This window comes from Lissotriton helveticus, chromosome 1_1 (genome assembly GCF_964261635.1).
Source record: "Lissotriton helveticus chromosome 1_1, aLisHel1.1, whole genome shotgun sequence".
Lineage (NCBI taxonomy): Eukaryota > Metazoa > Chordata > Amphibia > Caudata > Salamandridae > Lissotriton > Lissotriton helveticus.
This window is the reverse complement of record NC_136057.1, coordinates 1,407,225,522-1,407,247,341: the sequence shown is the minus strand read 5'-3', so window position 1 is coordinate 1,407,247,341 and position 21,820 is coordinate 1,407,225,522. Positions and strand designations below refer to the sequence as shown.

General features: G+C 45.1%; 2 protein-coding genes across 51 annotated transcripts in view; one reads left to right on the top strand and one right to left on the bottom strand.

Moving 5' to 3' along the window:
* Positions 1-1,132: 1,132 nt before the first annotated feature.
* Positions 1,133-18,424, bottom strand: GADD45GIP1 (GADD45G interacting protein 1). Its single transcript, XM_078684765.1, has 2 exons — positions 18,004-18,424; positions 1,133-2,311 (listed from the first exon to the last, which is right to left on the bottom strand). Exons 1-2 carry the CDS (start codon positions 18,339-18,341, stop codon positions 2,011-2,013), a joined length of 639 nt encoding a protein of 212 aa, XP_078540891.1. The 5' UTR covers positions 18,342-18,424; the 3' UTR covers positions 1,133-2,010.
* Positions 18,425-18,496: 72 nt separating this feature from the next.
* The window catches only part of NFIX (nuclear factor I X), a 5,476,577-nt gene continuing 5,473,253 nt past the window's right edge, over positions 18,497-21,820 (top strand). For 26 of the 50 annotated variants that reach the window (XM_078684525.1, XM_078684504.1, XM_078684494.1 and 23 more), the window contains exon 1: positions 18,509-18,719. The gene's annotated coding sequence lies outside the window, so the exon portion shown is untranslated. Of the gene's footprint in view, positions 18,720-21,820 lie in introns of all 50 variants that reach the window. The other 24 variants (XM_078684577.1, XM_078684560.1, XM_078684572.1 and 21 more) reach the window with 6 other exon arrangements.

Below are 21,820 nucleotides of genomic sequence, written 5' to 3'. Positions count from 1 at the left end.
TCCCTATCATTATTTTTTACGCAGCTACCCGTCTATAAAATTCGGTGGCTCCCTTGACCTCAAACACATCACAGAAAATAAGATATCTCAAGGTAACTAAATATTGGGACATATTACCTAGAAATAATGGTAATAGATTAAATATTGACCATACTTTTTACCTATTCCCATTAAGGAATTTGTGGTGGGATACGAAACTAGTATTGGACCATACCAGTAAAAAGCACCCAAGTACAAAAGAGCGACTTGGTGAAGAATACCCTCTAATTGATTACAGAGTTGGAATTCATTCTCTTTTCTAATTAACAATGTATGTGTGCCCACAATATGCAGTAAGCATTCAGCTTAGACACAGAGGGGCCTCATTCCCTATATTCCTAATTAGATATGTGAGCTTACTCCATGTGATAAGTGCTTCTCTCAGATATAATCTCTCAAGCATAAATATGACCCCCCATAACTCAGAAATCGGACTTTTATGTAAATATAAGTCAAAGTGCCTGCAAGTATTGTCTTTGTTTTAATCGTATTGCAAGTATGGCCTAAAAAAGTGATATTCTAATGTTACCAACTAGAGAAATAAAATGCAAAAGAATGATGTATTATAAGATGTATGTATCCAATTGTATGTTTTTTTTTAAATAGAACTTTGTCCTGATGAAGGTGTTAATTATACAAACCGAAACGCTGCGTGGACAACTTGTTTTTTAATTGCTCTTTATGTGAATTGACACATGTTTTATCTTTTTGTATGGCACTTTAATTTTGCATTTATTAACGCATTGTATGTAATAAATTGTACAATTTCCATATTGATCTATTTTATTCTTTTTATGTTTGCATTTAATTTTTGAAATGTGGTTGCTAATTTGTTGAATTTTTGAGTTATGAGGGGATATATAAAATAGATTGTTCCCTTAGGGAAACATTGGGACCTCTCCCTCTATGATTACAGTTGCTACATTCACACGTTCATATTGAATTTGTTTTTGTGCACAAGCATAAAGAGAAAAAAACCAACAAAAAAAAACCAGAAAGACCGACAGTCCAGCCATTCACTTTCATTCAACAGGAGTAACGTGACTACTTGCTGTTATCTGCATGTCAATGTTACACATATGATACGTTATTCAATCCATTTACACCATTTTAATCCATGTCAATCACAATGTTATTCAATCCATTTACACCATTTTAATCCATGTAAATCACAACTGTTACTCAATGTGGATAGTCTGATAGTTTATGAAGATGCAGGGCTTCTACCAAATAAACTGCTAAAAAACAACATTTGAGAAACTACAGTTCACTGTTTCCAATCCCAGTACAGCCACTGCAAACGTTCATCATTTCAAGGTCAAAAAACATTAGTATGACCGAGTTAAACAATTGGTATATTTTAGTACTTTGGATACTGGAAGGGACACTATATAAATTAACGTTTTGACTAGAAAGAGCTGAATATAGCCCCAACACATGACTTGCATTTTTCCAGTGAGTAAATAGATGCTCAATATTTTCTTCTTTGTTAAAGCAGTAAAGAAAGACACATCCATCCACGTGATTCAGAACATTGTGGCTTCCAAGCAGGGAGAAGATACTACCATGCAGCAGAGAAGGTGACTGTTTGGTAGAATCACATTCTGTGTTTTATGATTTGTCATAGCATCAAAACGCATCACCATGTACTCAACTCTTTTCCAATAATTAGAACAAATAGCTTTTTAACAGGCTACTCCCCCCCCCCCCCACCACACCCTTAAATACACATTTTTGTTCAAGTTGTGGAAATTAAGGACAAAATGTCTATGCAGACATTACAGGCAGGAGGGAAACAGACCAGGAGCCTCAATGGCTACCTCTCCAGTTTTAATGCAAAACAAGAACTGGACCCATTAGGCGCAGACAGGAGTGAAAAACTCACTGTCAATTTTTCTTGGAAACTGGTTTTTCCCAGTAGTCACTTTACTTGTATGCCATGGCAGGGTTATCTTAGCCCCCGCATGAAGTCTACAAAGGATTGTCAGCCGTAGGTGGGTTGCCGGCAGTAGCAGCCCGGCTCTCAGCTCGGAGACGCTTCTTTAGCAGCTTTTCTTGCTTGCGCTCCTCCTTCTCCATCTCCTTCACCATGTCCTGGAACTTAGCGCTCCGCGGGTCAATTGCGCTGCCAAAACGTTCCTTGGCCTCGGCCATGAGCCTCTCACGTCGGGCCTTCTCCTCCATCTGCTTTTCAAGACGCTCACGCTTCTCTCGCTTCCAGTCCTCCACCATCTGGGGCATCTTGGCCAAGTTCGCAGCGATCAGTTCCTCCCTGGCAGCAAAGGAAGAAAATCATGGAATTAATAAAACGCACCACTTAAAAGTCAACAATTACTTTGAGGAGCGAGCGCACTGGGCAGAAAATAATGTTCATCTCTGTTCGTCACTGTCGCCCAACATAAGTTCATTTAGGCTGACTCCATGGCGGATTTATTTTATGTGGCAACCTAATCATTTACACAAATTGATCCCAACTGACCTCATTATTATAAATAGCAGATGTCACCATCCAAGGACCCTACTCAATAGTGCAAACAGATAGGGCCAAATTAATACCAAACTCCAAAAGCGGATATAGGGAGGGACATGCACTCTGGTAGGGAAGGGATGTTCCACTATGTTGTACAGGTTGAATTGTCCACAGTTTGTGACAAAATGAAATCTGAAAATCAGATCTGGATCCAATCTACCCAACTCTTAACAGTTATCAGTGACAGCATATGGTTTGGCGTCGGGCAGAAAACTCTCCTCGAACTATACAAGGTAGAAATATTGTACTGTATTGTAATTGCATTTGTATAGTGCTTACTACCCCCGACGAGGCGTCAAAGCGCTTTTTGACCCATAGAGGATTAGTGTTGAATTAGTATAGTGAAACATGCAAGTAAATTTTAAGTAGTGGATATGTTAGTCAGTTATTTGGATTCAGAAGGATAGAAGAGGAAAGAAGGTTTGTATTTATATAGCGCTTCTAACCCCAGGCGGGGTGTTGAAGCACTTTTTTGGGCGAGTAGCACGCTACTCCCGAAACCCATAGCGGATTAGTGGTGAATTAGTATGGTGAAATATGAAAGTAATTTGAGTGGTGGATATTAGTCAGTTATTTGGAGTGAGAAGGATAGCGGAGGCATAGAAGGGAAAGAAAGGTTTGCATTCATATAGCGCCTGTTGCCCCTCATGGGGTGTTGAAGCACTTCTCTGGCAAGTAGCAGGCACTCCGGAACCCATAAAGGATTGGTGTTGAAAATTAGTATAGAGAAATATGAAGTAATTTTAGAGAAATATGAAGTAATTGGAGTAGTGGATAGGTTAGTCAGTTATTTGGATTGAGAAGGGTTGGGGAGGGGTAAAAAAAGGAGAAAAAAGGTTTGCATTTATATAGCGCTTGTAACCACGATGAGGTGTTGAAACGCTTTTTTGGCGAGTAGCACGCTACTCTGGAACCCTTAAAGGATTAGTGGTGAATTAGTATAGTGGAATATTGAATTAGAGAAGTGAACATGCTAGTCTTCTTTTGATTGAAAAGGATGGTGGAGGGATAGAAGAGTGAAGGACTTCTTTTTTAGGTCATAGCAGTAGGAGGAGGCATTTGGAAGAGTAAAAAGGAGTTTTGGAGGGGAAGAGTCAGAAGGAAGAGTTTAGAAAGGTTTGTTTTGGGGGGAATCAGTATATTAAAAGAGGTGTCCGGTGATGCAAGGAGGGGTAGAGTAGGAGAGAGTCAAGAAAGGGTTATTTTGGGGGAACATAGTAGTGGTATGGGGTTTGGGATAAATGAGAGAGTGGGTGTAGAGGATATAACGATAGATGTATAGGGTGAAAGATAAGGTAGTGAATTGGAAAGAGTAGTAGAAAGAAGTTTGAGATGAGTAAGAAAGTTGGGCTAGAAGATATATTGGGAGAAGTATGGGCTGAGAAATAGGGTAGTGCATTGGAAATGCTAAATTAGAATAAATAGATAAACATATAGATCCATAAGTACATTGAAAGTATATAGATGCATAAAGGAGGTAAGTATATTCAGATTAAAGATACTGATAGAGGTAGCGGATGAGGAATAGGGTGGTGCATTGGATAGGCTGTTTCAGGAGAAAAGTAACAGACACACAGATCCAAGTACATGGGGGTACATAGATGCAAAATGGAAGCAAGTACATGTAGACCAAAGATTATTTTTTTCTTTTGTTTTTATAACAATTATTGTACAGGTTTACACAAAGCAATACACAAAGATAGGCACATATCTATAGTGAAAATAAATGCTAGTGAAAATAAATGCTTATATACATAGGGACAAATACATAGGGTGGGCATTAATAAATGGGAAAATGGGCTGCATTTCTGGCCCTGGTCCCGACCAGGCTCAAACAGGCACTCACCCTTGTCCTCTCAACCCTTAGCCTCAACCCCAGGGCTGAGAAGCAGAGGCTTGGCCTTTTTTTTCCAGCCCTAGTAGTCAGGTGACTCCTTCAGCCAATGGGAACCCTAGCCCTAACACTCCCCAATCACAGCACTAGCCCTAAAAACTAGAACCAATAGGAGACGAGGAACAGTCAATATAAACCCTAGTCCAAGCACTCAATCAGTTTAAAAAACCCTGATCTCGGCGTCCAATAGAGGCCCTAGCCCCAACAGTAGTCTCAACCCTACTCCAAGCAACTAATGGCACAGGAAGCCCTAGTCCCTACTTCCAATAGAAAGCCTAACCCTACTCTTAGTCCCAAACATATCCTCAGAGGCCTGTCCTGTCCCCAGCGGAGATGTGTTATGGTTAGTAGCACAATCAGTGAGCCCTGGGCCCTAGTGCAAGGAAAGAACTGGGCCTCCGGCTGCTGTTTGAGATCCAAAATACAACAACAATCAGGGTTCCCCTCAGGCCTCTGCGCCCCGGTGCCACTGCACCTGCGATGCCCACAGAACATTGTTTGTGTCGCTTGGAATAATAAAAACCATGCCCCTTACGCACCTGACCTCGGTGGCCTGCCCCCAACGGAGATGTTATGTAGGCAGTAGTATAGCCAGGGAGTCGTGAGCTTCAGTACAAGAAAGGAAGTGGGCCCCCTGGCTGCTTTTGAAATGATAAAACATATCAGTAATCCGGGTTCTCCTCGGGCCTCCTGGCCTTGGTGCTACTGCACCAACGCAAGCCACACCCCTGGTCCTGGGCCACCCTGTCCTGCATTCCCTGGTGCTGCTCCTACCCAGTGCGCATGCTTGTTCGCCACACAAGAGGGGCAGCTAAACTCGCAAAGCCTCAGTGGTTGTTCATCCAAATACTGCATTACACAAGCACAGTTACACCGGCAGTCACGTTCAAGAGCCGGTCAGAAGCAGAGCAAGGTGTAATCCGCAGAATACTAATACAATATAGTACAAGCGTCTTCTCTTTCAGTTCTTCCTCGTCATACCCATGTACTTCCGGGTAAGGTCTAACTGAAGACAGTGATAATGGGAGCACGCCTCAGGATACTCAATCCAACCTATCTCTAGAATGAACCGCTGCGCTCCTCGTCCACAGGTGTTGTTGGGTGAAGTGGTCAAGGGTGGATCACTTTCCTTGGCCACCAAAATGTGCTGAAAACCCAGCCTGACCCCTGGCCTTTACAGTTTGATTCCACCATAAGGCACAAAACTCAGGAAGAGGGGCAAAGCCAATAGGCTGCATCTCGGCAAGATGATCTTGCACGTAACCGAAGGGCAGACACACACCTGCACACAAAGTAACATACCTACTGATCTACATATGCGCACACTACAAACATATATACACCAATACATAAAACAACAACACGCCTTGAGGCATTCCTGCACACAGATCAACCGGCATAAGTAAAGACGTGTATGGACGGGTAAAAATCACACAGGCTCACACATGGACAGACAACAAAGTAACACATACAGACCCATATCACACACATACGGACACACAGACAGCATGCGCCCTGGCCTACCTGCAATCACCAGTGGGAGGAGGAACGCATTAGTGTTGGAGTGACCGGACGTCCAGGATTTCCCCGGACAGTCCCGGTTTTCAAAGGAATGTCCCGGAGCCCCAACCTTTCCTTAAATTTAAATATATTTCCTGGTTTTTGGGACTAAGGACAAGCAGACAAAAACAAGCGCGGGCATGTGGCGGTAAAAGTGAACAAGCATTTACAATGCAACGGTTTCGCCTTTGGAAAAGTTAGAGCTATTGGTAATGTAAATGACAATGCCATTTATTTATCTGTTTTCAAAACCAACACATAAATACAAATTTTGTCATTTACAATGTCAATAGCTCAAACTTTTCCAAAGGCGAAACCGTTGCATTGTTCCCTTTAGACACAGATTCGAGAGTTGGAGGAGAAACTCAGGTCACCTTTCCCAAGTTCTGATTTACTAAGCAAAGGTATCCAACACCCTCTCACCAAATGAGAGGCAGCGGAAACCTAAAGAACAACACGTGAGGCGTGCAGCAGTGAGGCGTGCAGCGGCGTGAGGCGTGCAGCGGCGTGAGGCGTGCAGCGGCGTGAGGCGTGCAGCGGCGTGTGGCGTGCAGCGGCGTGTGGCGTGCAGCGGCGTGTGGCGTGCAGCGGCGTGTGGCGTGCAGCGGCGTGTAGCGGCGTGAGGCGTGCAGCGGCATGTGGCGTGCAGCGGCGTGAGGCGTGCAGCGGCGTGAGGCGTGCAGCGGCGTGAGGCGTGCAGCAGTGTCTGGTCTGTGGCGTGCAGCAGTGTGAGGGGTGCAGCAGTGTGAGGGGTGCAGCAGTGTGAGGGGTGCAGCAGTGTGAGGGGTGCAGCACTGTGAGGCGTGCAGCACTGTGAGGCGTGCAGCACTGTGAGGCGTGCAGCACTGTGAGGCGTGCAGCACTGTGAGGCGTGCAGCACTGTGAGGCGTGCAGCACTGTGAGGCGTGCAGCACTGTGAGGCGTGCAGCACTGAGGCGTGCAGCACTGAGGCGTGCAGCACTGTGAGGCGCGCAGCAGTGTGAGTAATGCAGCAGTGTGCAGCACGCAGCAGTGTGAGGCACGCAGCAGTGTGAGGCACGCAGCAGTGTGAGGCACGCAGCAGTGTGAGGCACGCAGCAGTGTGAGGCACGCAGCAGTGTGAGGCGCGCAGCAGTGTGAGGCGCGCAGCAGTGTGAGGCGCGCAGCAGTGTGAGGCGCGCAGCAGTGCATCAGTTGCTGTGAACTAGTAAAATCTGTGTAAAATCCGAGGAGTATCTAGCACCCAAGGTTGTAACTGTCGTATGAATACTTGAAATAAAATTTGAGATATACTGAACCGAGTTGTAAGGCTCATTACATAAAAATCAAGCTCCTAGAGACCAAAAAAAGTCAATAATCATAGTAACACCCATGACAAAGAAAAATGCAAGCACATCTGCTTTTCCGAAAAATCGTTCTCTAGTCTTACGTTTTAAAATCTGCAAATGTCACTTTAACAGTCAATATTGGTCTTTTATGCAGTATTACCAGAGAGTCAAATGTATAGTAAAAATCGGTCAGGATCAATTGTTTTTTTTTTTTTTTAAATGAAAGTTCGGGTTCATGATGAAAATTGAAAGACAATTCTATCCTGCCATAAACATAGCTGCAAAGTCAGAACGTGTCTTCTGTGTCGGGGAAGTGGCTACTATATGTTTTGGAAAATCTGAAGCGTGGACATGTTTTTTTCTTGTTAAAGCTACTAAAAGAGGAGGCTAGCGTTTCTGTTTTCCCCCTGCTTGATACCTGCGACATCATACCTCAACTAAGGGCATGTCTGGGACCTGGCTGTTTTACCCAAGTATAGCCTCTGTAGTACTAAAGGTGACAGGGGGCTGGTAGGGACCTTTACGTAGAGGTCTGGCCCTTTGCAAGTTCTCCACAGGGTGTCCTGGGGGTTTGGGAATATGGCACTTGCACTAGAGAACCACGTTTGGCACACTTCCCAGGCTCATCTCTTTAAGAGTGCCAGGGGCGATGCCTTTGCCATGGTTTGGGTCAGCATGTAAGCTGGCACTGTTCCATGCTTTGGCAACAGTGCGTAGGTTCCTAAGTGGATTGAGTGTACGTGGGGGCCTGACGTAAGCAATCAGGAAGAGCAAGATGGTGGTAAATCAGGAGGCCAATTTGCCAGTGTCATGGCTGGTATTACGACTTCTGTACACAGTGTTTTTTCTGTCCCCACCAAGATGTAAATAAAGGATGTAAAGTATGTAAATAGTGTTAATGTGATATTGTTTATGCAAGTTTTTCGTTTGTGTCAATTGAGTCTTGTTTTAATTTTTGAATAAATACTGCCTAGAACGTTTCTGAAACAACACAACGTTTATGGTCAGGGTCGGTCACTGTGTGGTCTTTCAGGTCTCTACCTAGCTCAGCAGGTTCCCTCCTTTGTTTCTTTGGAGAATACCGACCATGTGTCTTTGCGTTCTGTACAAGATTGTGGGCTAGGAAATCATAATTGACTGCACTACTACTGATGGATCTACAATTGATTTAACATGACTGCTTATTTGGTACATGTTCTAAATACAAACCGTGCCTGCTTCCCCATGCAAGGATGCAGCTTTTCTGTTTTGCCCATTGGAGTCTCACTTGCAATCGTGATAGAGGCCTTAACAAGATGTATGAAAACAAGCCAGTGCCAGAGTACTAATAAATTGCTGCTACCACCAAAGAGCTCCTGGATGTTTATATGCTCTTTTCCTTTCTCTAAGCTTTAAATATCGAGCACTTATTTTTTAATGCACGACTGTCTACTCGTTTACACACTATCGTACTAATGCTGAGCGGTAGACAAAGATAAGACTTTGTCATTAACAAGTTCAGTAATGACATCATCGAACATGATGTCACCCAAAGACTAAAAATATAGTTGTTAAAAAGAAGCACCGCCTCTTCTAAAGCCCTTCCACACACACATGATACATTCATAAAGCTATACAAGAATAAGTTTGTAGGCACCTGACATTTCTATTCTGAAACAAATACCATCAAAGGCAGCTGCGATGCAACATTATCCTTGTCCCTATTCACATTCTACTGACGTGGAATACATTTTTCACTGGGAAATTAACTTTGCTTGGTAGCCTACAAACACCAAAAGGATTCTCAAATGTCTACATTTGCACAGCAACCTGCTGTTCTATCCGAGTCAACAGTGCAAGGAAACATTCAAAGGCCAGGCTAATGGAGGCTGTCCTCCTCATGCCTGAATTTACGGGGGGGGGGGGGACAACGAATGCTGTTTCACCGAAGACCGTAAGCTTGAGCCTCCCAAAAACAGGCGAGAGAAAGAGTGAGAGAGAAGGGCTGCAGTTCCAAGATCTGGCATTCTCAGAACACTAAAATAAAAATTGCCTAATCGGCTCTGTTTGTCAACCCGTTGCCTGGGGAGAGAAAAGTGTGTGGATTTAATAAACCTCATCGTGACTTTACGCAGCACATTTTGTTCGCTGGGCTGTAATGGAAGTATTTCAGAACTGCAGGTGTTATTCAAATGCAAGTCATATTGGTCTTCGCTATCGAATCGAATGTTAATGTAGATGTATACAACAGGATGCTCTGCGCCCAATAAGTGGTTAAAGAGCATAACGTAACAAACCAAATCGGATTTGTAACCCAGAAGTCGCAAGTTTCACAGACATGTAGCACAACGCCGTCAAGTTACACTGATCTCACAGCAGAGCCACGGTTTCTGCTTATAAATAAGCAAGAACAGAAACGCTATCCTTCTTTAGCTCTCAGTATGGCTGCGAGGTTGTGGAGTGTGGGGCTACTGTTGTGCTTCGGGGTGCTGCCAGTCGCCCCTTCCCGGCGCAGGGACCGTGAAGAGGGGCCCGGGGCAGAGCTGGCCCAGCAGGTCTCCAGGGCCAGGTGCACGTCCCGCTGCCTGGCGCTGCACATGGTGCAGCTCTCCGGGGCCGTGATCCCGACGTGTGTAAGGGGCCCGCCTGATTCGTGCCAGGCCAGATGCGAACAGACAGCTCCTGGCTGGTGCCTCGTGTACAGGGCTGGTGGGTGGGACAAGACGGAAGCAGGGGTGGGAGGGAGGGTCCTTGCAGGAGCCGGGCTGCATTCCTACACACAGGGCATCCCGCTGCACGCTGCTGGAGCCAGGTTGTGTCGAGGGCAGACCCGGGGTGTCAGAGGCGCTGCGCATCACCCCCTTGGTCCGTGATTGTTACGCCCTGCTGAGGAGACCAGTTCTCAGTATGGCTGCGAGGTTGTGGACTGCGGGGCTACTGTTATGCTTCGGGGTGCTGCCAGACGCCCCTTCCCGGCGCAGGGGACAGAGATGTCGAAAGAGCGTTGCCATGAAATGGATGAAACAAGCATTAACAAGAAACAACGGCACAAAAGGGGGGCAGAGGCTTACCTAAAAGCCTCGGTAGACGCTGCTCAGAAAGCACAGCGTCCTGTAGGTATTCGGGGGCGTGTTCTCCCCTTCCCATTGGCTGGAAGGTAAAATTCCAGCCAATGGGAAGAGGAGAGGGCGTGACTTAAAAAAAGACACGGAAACGCCCCCGAATCGCGTTTTCACGGGCAGAAAGTGATGGACGCAGATGTCTTCCAATGGCTAGCCTCCATTTATGGAGCTAGCCAATGAAAGACAAGGCGGGACTAAGCCCCACGCTGTAAGAACATGAGATTTCTCCTGGGCGGAGCTAGGAGCTCCGGCCCAGGCCAAACCTAAAAACGCTGCAGGGTCCTGCGAGTGGTGCACGCTCGTGTGAAATCTGACAGATGGCACACTGCGCGCCGCTGCTCGTAAGCTGTCCACCTTTTCACACGCACGAGCGTGTGAAATGGCCAGAGCGATCCAAAAGGTCGGTTAACTAGGAGCACTGCATGCGCGCTGCGCTGGGCTCAACCTAAAAAGGAGGGACAAAGAAGACAACTTAACCACTAAAAAGAAAGAATTTTTGAAGGTTAATCGATGGGACTAATAAAAAGGCAATGGGAGGGCTGTAAGCCCAGAGTGAAAACCGCACCTCTAAAAAAGAGAAAGGACATGCCCTGCCTTGGCACAACCTATAAACTACATAGGAAATCTACAGCATGGTTCTCCAATGAGTAGCTTGTGAGCAACTGTTAGCTCTCCAGCTACCCATAAGCATCTCTCCTATACGCAGCCCAGCCTAATAATGTAATTAATATAGGTAAGCCAAATTTGAAAGGTGTGCATTCAAAAAGAAAATGTGTGTATTTTCAGAACTCATGTGCTGTTTGGGGAGACTTATTACTAAGATTAGCTTGGTGGCAGGCTAGGGGCAGTGCAGCTATGTTATGTATTATTGCAGAAAAGGTTGGCGATGCCTGAACCACGGCGTCAAGTTGAAGTAAGAACGGATAATCCTGTCATTATCAATTTTCATGAAACAACTGAAAATTCTTCTTTTTCCTTATTTTTGAAAAAACAGAACACTAAATTCTTAAATGTAACTGGGTGTGAATGACTACATCTTGCGCCATGACCGCTCTGGCACGATAAAGGACACCGCTAAATAACTCCAAAAACACCATAGCTTCAGGTAAGAAGAAATCACTCACCCCACCTGTTTAGGGTATTGTACAAGAATCTTGACAACATAACCCTAGCAAGTGCTCCAGCCAATTTGCGTACAGTGGTGAAGCCACTCATCAAAACTCCAACACTCTTGCTCCATAGCTGCAGCTCCCATCCTCCCTAAAAGATGCCGTTGGGTAAACCTACAATACAAGACAGTAGTCGGCAAAGAACATAACACACTACAAAGACATGGCTTTGGTGGAACATGTGCTGTTCTAAAACTTTAGAACACAGATGGAGCAGTAGAGAGGCAGCTCAAGGATAACATTAGAAAGAGTTTGCACGGAAAAGGGTGAAGGGATATATGGATACAGTAGAATAGCAAGGGTGCCATGGGCCATAATGCAGGCAAGGAAAATGGGCCCGGCAATCATGACTGAGCAGTAAAATACAGCCATAAGGGTCTAATGGAACACTTACCTTCCTGAGCCCTGGTGCCACTCAACCTGATGCACTAATCGTTACTATGCCCCTGGCTGAAGGAATGTCTTTTATAGTCTCCCAGTATGATTGGCAGGAAAAAGATAGCTTAACGATAATTATTTCAAACAGAAGACGGCAAATCCAGTAAGTCTGACTTGTCATTTTCACCTCAGACTAAATTAGTAAATAACGCCTGCTATAGTAAAAAACACAAAACAACTGCTTTCTGGATAGAATGCATCGATGAGATAAAGAATACAACGTGTGATGAGTGAGTGTACTTGAAATGTGCAACAGTCAAGCAGGGATTGCAATGCATGCACTCCTTAGGAGGTGGAGCAATACACCAAACATCCGCTCGCATGAGGGGAAAATACTTCGGTAGAAGGAGCGCAGGCCCACACTATGATAATTTGAAGAGTTATCGGTAAGTTATCCAGACATCGATGCTGTCCAACCAGACCGACCGAAAACATGATTTTATAATGAAACATGCGCCACGAGTAGTCGAAAGCAAAGAAAATTTCAGGTTTGGTAGGTTCCATTTGCCCTGATAAGAAAAAAAGCTGAGCAAAATGCACTGGGGTACTTAAGATCCATCAGTGATGCCAGCATAGAAGACACACGAGAACAATAATACAGATTAAGTTACGGTAAACCTGGAGTCCATTGTGGCAGGCCAGTGCTATACAGAGATCTTTAGCTGCACTGGAACTCAATGTCTTTATGCGTAATCCCTAACTGCACGAGCCCTGTGATAAATATTTAAAAATTAAAAACACACCACATATGATGTGATATTTTTTATGACACTGGAGAGCAGGCAGGTAAGAAAGTATTTTTCTTTCGGTCTAGACCCAACACTCTCCCCTTTTGTGCTAACATTTAACCATCAGATGTCTGCCTTCCATCGCCTCCCTAACCTGTTCCCAAAGGAGCCCAAAACCCAGATCAGTTTGACAACTGGGTCTTCACCACAGCAAAGGGCCCACACATAAGGGTAGGCATGGATGCCAATAGCCAGTGCTGTCTTCACACATGGGCACGCTAGGCAGTTGCCCGGGGCCCCCGTGCTAATCTATGCACAGTTTTTGTTGAAGGTACTAATAAATATACGTTTATTTTATCTCTAATTTACATTTGTATTCCTGCAATTGGTTGTGTAGGCAGGGCCCAGTGCACTGCTTTGCTCAGGGGCCTATAATGCTGATAAGATGGCCCTGCTGATAGCATAGGGCAGGACTCCCTGTGATCAGAGTGCCAAGTCCTGAATCTCCGCTCCATAGGCAAAGTGTCTCAATAAAGCACCAATTTCTTTCTAGTTTCCTTTTTCTCATTTTAGATTTGCTTTTCCGAACTTCCAGCCACGTGGGTCTACTTCAACTGGTACCAACCCCCAAACAGCTCTGGTTCTTCATTCTTAACTTAATCCTACTTAACCACTTTGTGGCATAGTACAAACTTTTTTGTGATCCTGGCAATAAAAAGAACGCTAATTGTTTAAAATGCAAACTGGCTGTGATATTTATTCTCTTCAGGTGTTGCTATGCTATGGACGTTTCTCCAAAGAACACGAGAAGTCAGAAAAATAACCTAAATATGAAATTCTTCAGAAATGTAAATGCCAACAGAAAAAGGCTCCTTCACTTCACAACTTACCTCCAGTTATTTTCTGTTCTTTTAGGAGGATTCAGAGCTATCTTGTGAAAAATAACAAGCTACTGAAAAGAAGAGCACTTCGAGGACAGGAAAGCACCCAGAGGTCAGTTTACGCTGAAAAACGGCATAGCTAAACTATCCTCAGGCATTAGATTAATTTTTATAGCGCTTTTGATTCACAATCATTTGTACAGATTCCAGCATATGGACACCCTTACGATGCTGGGTTACTGATTTACAGTATGATGGGCCATCTAACAATAACTGAACACTGATATCAGTGACACTCGCAGGTCAAAAGTAGAGTAATTCAAGTAGTGCCAAATAATTAACTTGAGGAGACCGCCTTGGCTACAATATCCCACCAATTAAACCGTATGTTTGGCGGCCTTCGTGGGCAGACCATATGTGGTTGGTGTGAACTGAATACCCCCAATAGAGTCTGGGCATGAATGTTTGGCCAGTGCCACCAAATGGGAAGAGCTTTCCTTGTAATGTGGCGTCAGTGGGTGAGAATCTGTCGAGGGCCCTCTGCCTGGTCCAATGTGCTTCAGATTTCTGACAGGATCTGGGAAAAGATTATCTATGTACACTGTCAGCACTACCCATCACCATCTCTACGCCAGCAGTGGAAAGGTCAGCAATTCTGAGAACCAAGCACAAGAGTATCCAGCACCATAGGCACTGGCATGCACCTTTCACGCCACCCATATATCCAATGGCACGGGTTATTTAAAAGGCGAAAACTATGTAGGATTTCAGAGAGGAAAGAACTACATTTAATGCAAATCGAGAACCACCCACCCACCTGATTTCGCACTTCAATACCTAATGTGAGGTAGAACTGTGTCGAGTTATTCAACTACCGTCCCCTCGCACAACCACACAACTCTGCCTGTACATTTCACCTCTAACACACATGCCTAGTAATTCTTCAGTCAACACCCAGCTCCGTCAGTCAGTGCACTGAGCCACACACGGCTCTGCCAGTGCACCTCAATACAGGTATGCAATCCTCCGTCGTAATACAGGACCGTGTAATTCCTACAAACGGACCCCCACACATTCGCTACTGCACCTCAATATTGGCCTGGCATAACCCGTAATTCCACCAAATGGACCCAAACAGCTGTGTTACTGCACCGACAGCATTCTTTGCCGATCTAGAAATGGGACGCCCACAAAGCTTTAGCACGCACCTCTATCCTGACGTGAAGTAACCCCTGCTATTCCATGACTACTTCCAATTCAGAAAGCCATTGCACTTGAACAGAGTGCTACGCCTCACCTCTTTTTAACACCGGGATAGGCACATATGTGTTCTAAAACACTTCAGACCATAAGAACCCTGCTATTTCAGTACAAGCACAGTCAAACATCAGCTAGCGTGCATGAATATTGGCCCGAGGACTGCCTAATAATCTAGGCAGGTGGATGCACCAAGCTCCCACAATGTACACTCATCCTGACCATCTTGTTTTTTTTCTCCACTGAAACAGCACCTAGCCCCCAATCAAGACTAAAGGCTGTCAGATAAAGCAACCAACGCAACTATTTTTAGCAGAGAAAATACCCCAAATTGCCCCCACCCTCCATCCCCCAGAAGTCATGTGGAAAGAGCATTCCACTAAAGTACAGGTATGGTCTTGCACTTGATGGCAACTATGCACGAGCCTGAGGGAGAACCTGATCCACATATTGGCCTTTCTGAGCACCAGGTCTGGGGCAGTAATCCACCTGTGGCTGTCCCTGTTTCCTAACGGTCCCTCTGGCTCTCCATCAAAGGGAGGGACGGCCCTGTACCCAGCACCCTTGTGATTCACCATCTTTGCCGTAGAAGTTCAGAGGGGACTCGTCTTTATCTCCAGAAAACTTAAGCTTGTGCCAGCTGGGATATTTTTAAAACACACTGGCTCCCGCCTCCCTGCCCTTGTTTTTGTCGGTGGGGGTGTTGAGAAGAGCCCGGAGCCAGCCTGTTAAGGCAGCTGGGCAAATAGGGATCTTCCCAAGCTGCTTCCTGCCCATAAGACAGACAGTCGTTGGTATGGAGTAAATAACGCCCCCCCCCCTCCTCCGGTTGAACTTTGTGGCCCAGACACTGCAAATAAAGACTACCCATTTAGCAGGGCTCTGTGGAGTCTGACTACTCAAAAATCAGCTATGTTCTCTTTTGCCCCCCAAAAGTACACAAGCACTTCAAATCTAAGAAAACCCATGCCATATTCATTACATAGCCAAAGGCCTGTATGATGCCTTAAAATGGTCGCCTACATACTGTGACCAGGCCTGGTCCAAAACGTTTTTTAAAGGACAGCATTAATTCAAGTCACTTTTTAAAGGGTTCATGCAGCAAGTCAAGTTGCTGCCAATATGTGAAAATGTTCTTTGACTTGAGTAAATATAAATATGGTACTAGGTTGTAACAAATAATATTCAAATCTGCCGATTGGTATATTGACCACAAATGGCTTCTGTAGCTCACAACTTTAAATCAAGCATTAGCAAAGCCATTAGGAATGGCTTCCATTACGAGTCTCGACTAAAAATAAAAAAAACCTGCTGCATAAAAAAATGACTGCTTTCAGTATTCACTGCATCCGAGGCAAAAATAAATAAATTATGATGCAGAGTCCTTTTGAGTAGTAAACTAGTCTCTCGTGCATTACAATTCTAGTATTACGTGGGAGGTGGAATGATAAACTAAACAGCCAATATACTCAGGTGAAAGAAATGCTCTTCTCAAAGACCACTCTTATATACATCTTAAATAATGGTTAGAAATAGTTCTAAATGCAGCTTATCTGTTAAGCCAGACCAGAAATGTGGACCAATATGCATCTCAAGCAGCAGAGGGTTTTCGATTGCTCATCAAGAAGTGATGGTGAATGTGTTAAAGTCCAATTTTGGTTAACATTCACAGATACTCAAATGTCACGTGCACAGTCTTCAGTACTAGCATCGGCATGCACACCAGTTAACGCACAAGTTCCTGCTCCAGAATATAAATCTGCACCAGCGCAACCACCTGCAGCAGCATGGCCACTTGCCAAAGTTATACTAACCATTTAAATGTACAGGTGCCCTTACACCAACACTGTTGTGAGGTACATAAAGACACAAACTAGCTAGAGTCCCCCCCTTTGACATCGGAGTATCTATGCTACCCAATTCCAGAGCGACACAAACTGTTTTTGCATTTGTCACCCCGAGTGGGACGGGTATGCTCAGAAGTGAGTCCCGTGCTCTCCATGCAACTGGAATCAAGCTACCCTGGCTGGTGAGGGCTGAAAGGCCGAAACCGGTGCTAGGATGCTTCTTTCCAGTCCAGGGAGGACCTGGCTTGGCAGCTCGGGCTGGAATGTTCCCATGGGGCACAGGGTCAAGATTTGCATATGGCTGGGTTCAAACTGTAATGGCATGGTGAGCAAAAATACGATGGATATAGGCCCAGATCTCTGTACGGGGGTAAATGTATGACATTGTTCTGCATTCTGTCCACCAACTGTTGTTTTTGCATTTGTCAACCCAATTCCAGAGGCTTTGATTTACTTCTTGCTACTTGTTCCAGCGCTCCTTGCTTGGTCAGCACCAGGACTAGTCCTCTCTCTGTGGCTCACTACTTCCCCGGTCCAGCTCCAGTACTCCTTCCTTGTCCTCAGTGCCCTTTACACCCAGCTTCATTTGCGGCGCGCAGTGTGCCATCTGTCATTTGCCATTATCCCTTTGCTTCTCAGAACCGCTCATTCCCATCCCCGTACCAACTTCTTACTACTCATGATTAACACTACTCCCAATTAGTTTCGGTGCAATTTCCTTGACCCACCTTCAACCATTCCTCAATCTGTGTCCCAGTATGTGAACTTCTGTGCTACCTATTCGGACTTCCAGTACTCTTTACTGTACCTCTCTAACACCCCTTGTCCTATTTTAAAACCTCAACCTAATATCCAGCAGTAACGTTCTCACTCTGTACTTTTAGCTAGATGGCCCGAGTACCACCTTCGATTTCTACACGTTCCTTCTCATCTATATACTATTCTCGGCCTTCTAATGAAACTCGTCTTGGTTTCTATACAGCTCTTTCCCCTTCGTAGCGTGCTCCTCGCCTTTATTAGGACGTGTCTCCTGCGTTAATTATCTCCTATTTCAGTTTCCTACTTTGTTTGACCTCAGTACCACAAGCTCCAAAGTCAGCCATAACAGCACCTTTATAAAGTCAACAACCTGACCAAGATCAGGCAGACTAACAACACATCTAGAGAATTTATAAATGATAAAAGTGTGGTATAAGCCCGACTCAGCGCAACCCCCATGTCCTCTCCAAATACCCTCTCCAAGCCAAAGTACCTCTCCCTTTTCGCTCTGGCCTCCTGCACCTCCCGGACCCGGATGCGCTCCTGCATCTCCTGCAAGGGAGGAAACCACTCACGCTCCTCTTCTTGCAGTTCCTGGAGCTGAAGCGGGCTCGGCCATAGTACTTCAGGCCGCACCCCCGATACATCCCCATGATGCCCATACAACCGCGCTTTGAAGCGCGGACCCGTTCTCCATGGGCACTCCGGATCCTCAGGGGGTACTCCACCGAGACCATGGCGCCGTGGCCGAGCGTGGTACCCGGCAGCACCTGACGGTAAGAGTGCTGGAAAATTGCGAAGGCACCGGCTGAAGGACGCGAGCGCAGCCATTTTGGAAAGGGCGGAAGTAGCAACACCGCCATGCTACTGTGGGAAAAGGACGCCTGTTCCCATCTCGGTCCCATCAATGCTAAAGCGGCCATCTGAAAGTGGGCGGAAGTAAGAGTGAGGGGTGTTGCAGAGATGACGTCACATTTTTCATGTGTGGAAGAGAGAGCCGCCATTTTGAAAGGCTACAGAAATGCTGCGCATACGTCGCTACTTAGGTGGCCTCAAAAGGACGGGAAATATCACGTGCCTTCGATGCAGGACCGATGTAGTTTTACGGGTTAGATATTTTAAGTTGTAAAAACCCATCTCCAATGTTAGCTTCTTTTTTTCCTGTTTTTGGGTAGTGCGCAGCACCGATAGTGATCGACACCTATGGGGGTATGTATGCCAACATTTGGTAGCAAACAACTATTTTAATACTGAAAGAGGCCGAACTATTAGCTACTGGGCCGTGTTGGAAATTGAGCTATTTCGGTGACCGAAAGAATTCCGAGTGATATAAGAATTAACTAGTACCTTTTCCATTCCTTATTTAATTTACTTTTAGCACGTAAAGAGCATGAGCCTGAGTAAACTGGGTGCTATCTTAGTGCCCTTCCATTTCTGGTGTTATGCAGCAATTTTAATATATTCTTAGAATTAATCCTTGCGCAAAAATGGATGTAATTTCTGATATTTATATGTTTCCCTCGTTTCATTGCTTGATTTTGGTCGTTAGAAAGTGTCACTCATAGTTGTTGAATGTCCCTCAAAATTACACGGAAATTATGAAAATGTCACATAAGCAATCTGAAACCATGGCAGCTATGGAAGTCTTCACAAATTGAAACATTGTAAATGTATTTCGAAGGCAGTCTCAGGAGAATAAACGAAGCACAAGTATGTGAAAGTTGTTTTTTATTTAATGCGATTTTATATAGCGCGAACATTACTCGAAGGTGTCAGAGCGCTTTACAAAAGAACCAGTTGTGTTACATAAGGACTTTGGATTACATGAGTTACATAAGAGATACAGACAAAAAAAATTGCAAATGTACAAGTTGTAAAGTCACTCAAGGAAGAGATACAAACAGATAAATTCTTAAATCACATAGGAATGGTAGTGAGTACAAAGGTCTACTACATGTACTAGTGGTTAGAGTTATATATACAAATTGCAAATTCACTCAGGATTACATTTTAACAGCGATTAGGTTTGGACAATTATATATAACATATTTACAGAGCAGGAAGTTCTTGCTATACTTCAGCCAGTTGTTCAGGTGTTGTTGTACTCAAGGGTGGTGGTTTTGGGTATGGGGGATCCCCGAGTTGGAGATGTCCATAGGGGTAGAAGGCCGGATGGGGGTGGGGAAAGCAGCATGCTGTATGTTGTAATCAACTTGTATTTTTGTCACACGCTTCTGCCAGCGCGTGACAGTAACTGCCTTGGCTCTCCTGCGCGAGAGCATCCTTTGTGTATACACCCTCCCATTGGCTCCCAACATTCCAATGCCTCCTCTCCTCTGCCCCTGTACCCAACTGTCATTGATTCCTCCTGAGCCTAACTGAAGCGTACTCCCTGTGGGTCTGTACTGAATAAAACTTGGAACCTGATTACCGCATACCTTTCATAACTACAAGTGGCGACGAGCGGAGGTTTCTCCCACGGCCCCACTGCGGTGTATTCCTGGCTCAACCACCTCTGAGGTCTGACAACGCCGGCTGCTGTTTAGTGCTCCTGGCCGTGGATCCTGTGGAGTTCCCTTCGAAAGCAGATTCACTTGGTCCTGCGCGTTCCTGTTCCCTGAGCGGCTGAGTCCTCAGTTGGTGCTTCAATGTATGCGGTGAGATCGGTGCTTTTTTTCTGTGCGGAGTCATCACCTGGATCACGGCGAGATCGGCAGTTTGTTGTGCGTGGAGAGTCCGTGGTGTGGTGTGCTCTCTATCTGCTGAATGCCTAACAGCTGCTGCCTCCAGCTGATTTCGCCCTCCTGACATTCCTGTCAGAGACCCTCCGCTTCCTACCGGCATAAAAAAATCTCACCAAGCGCGTGACGTCACACAGACGTTGATGGCGAAGATTTGAAGATACGCGAGAATTCGAAAGAAGATGCATCGCAGAGAACAGTACTACAGTTACCATGGTCCTTAGGGGCTATCCCGCTGGTGTATTAGCAGTGTGCGACCCCATTTTGGTGAATGTTTATGCTCCTTGGAGCTTTGAGCTGACGAGCTCGTGACCCCGCGCCTTTGTGTGGTACTATACCTGGTAATATTTGGCGGCACGCAGCAACCCCAGAAGATAAGAAGATGGCCTAATCCCTGCTGATGAGGGGTAAATACCCCGAAACACGTGTACAGGAATGGCGAAGATTTGAAGATACGCGAGAATTCGAAAGAAGATGCATCGCAGAGAACAGTACTACAGTTACTATGGTCCTTAGGGGCGATCCCGCTGGTGTATTAGCAGTGTGCGACCCCATTTTGGTGGAAGTTATAAATCAAAACGTGTGTCAAACATTAAAGTCATTTTTACAATAAGGAATTAGTACCTGCAGTTAAGCTGAAGTTCTTAATGAAGCTGTGCACTGTGGTATTGAGCAGCTTTAACAGTCTCAGTTCATGTACATTTCTGCAGTGTGGTTCTTCTCTTCAGTGACCTGCACACTTATAACAATTTTAACCAAAGTGAACCATCATAATTCAACAGTGCGTTCTTTCCCTCACAGTATTGTAAGCACTTCCAGATTTAAAATCAATTCTTATGTGTTTTTTTTTCTCTTCACTGCAAGATTCCTGTGTGCCCTCAATTACAACAGGCACTTTATTCAGCAGCCACCTTCTAATTGCGCATCAACATTTCATTGTCACCCACAATGTGCGCTTTAAGTTCATTGAATCTATCACAACCTCAAGCCTTCCATCCACTCAAAGGCAAACCATGCATGCCATGGAAAGAGTGGAAAGAATATTTCTGAAACTACATAGAAACGGTGGAAGATGATGATTTCACTCCTGTGAAGAAGAAGAAAGTTCTATTGTATTCTTTGGGTCCAGGTGGTGTAAAAACGTTCAACAGGATTAAAAAGAAAGTATGGGAGGGTCATGATGTATTTCAGCACGCCTTGGATGACTTGGATGCACATTTCTTACCCATAGTATGTGTTGCTGTCGAACGCTATACATTTTCAAGAAGGAAACAGGGCAAAGAGGAGAGCATTGATGAATATGTTTCCGCCTTGAACAACTTAGCCTTAACATGCAGATTTGGGCAATTACAAGAAGAATTCATACGTGACCAAATAATTATGCACTCTAGCAACTCCAACATCCAAGACAAACTGTGGGTACATGGCAAGTCTCCTCTGAAAGAAGTGGTTGCCTTAGTAAAAAAAAGCGGAACTTACTGGCAGATGTGCCAAGGCTGTTCTTGACGAACCAAATGTTGTGAAGGTTGTCAATACATCCAATGCTAACAAATTGAGATCCAAGGAAAG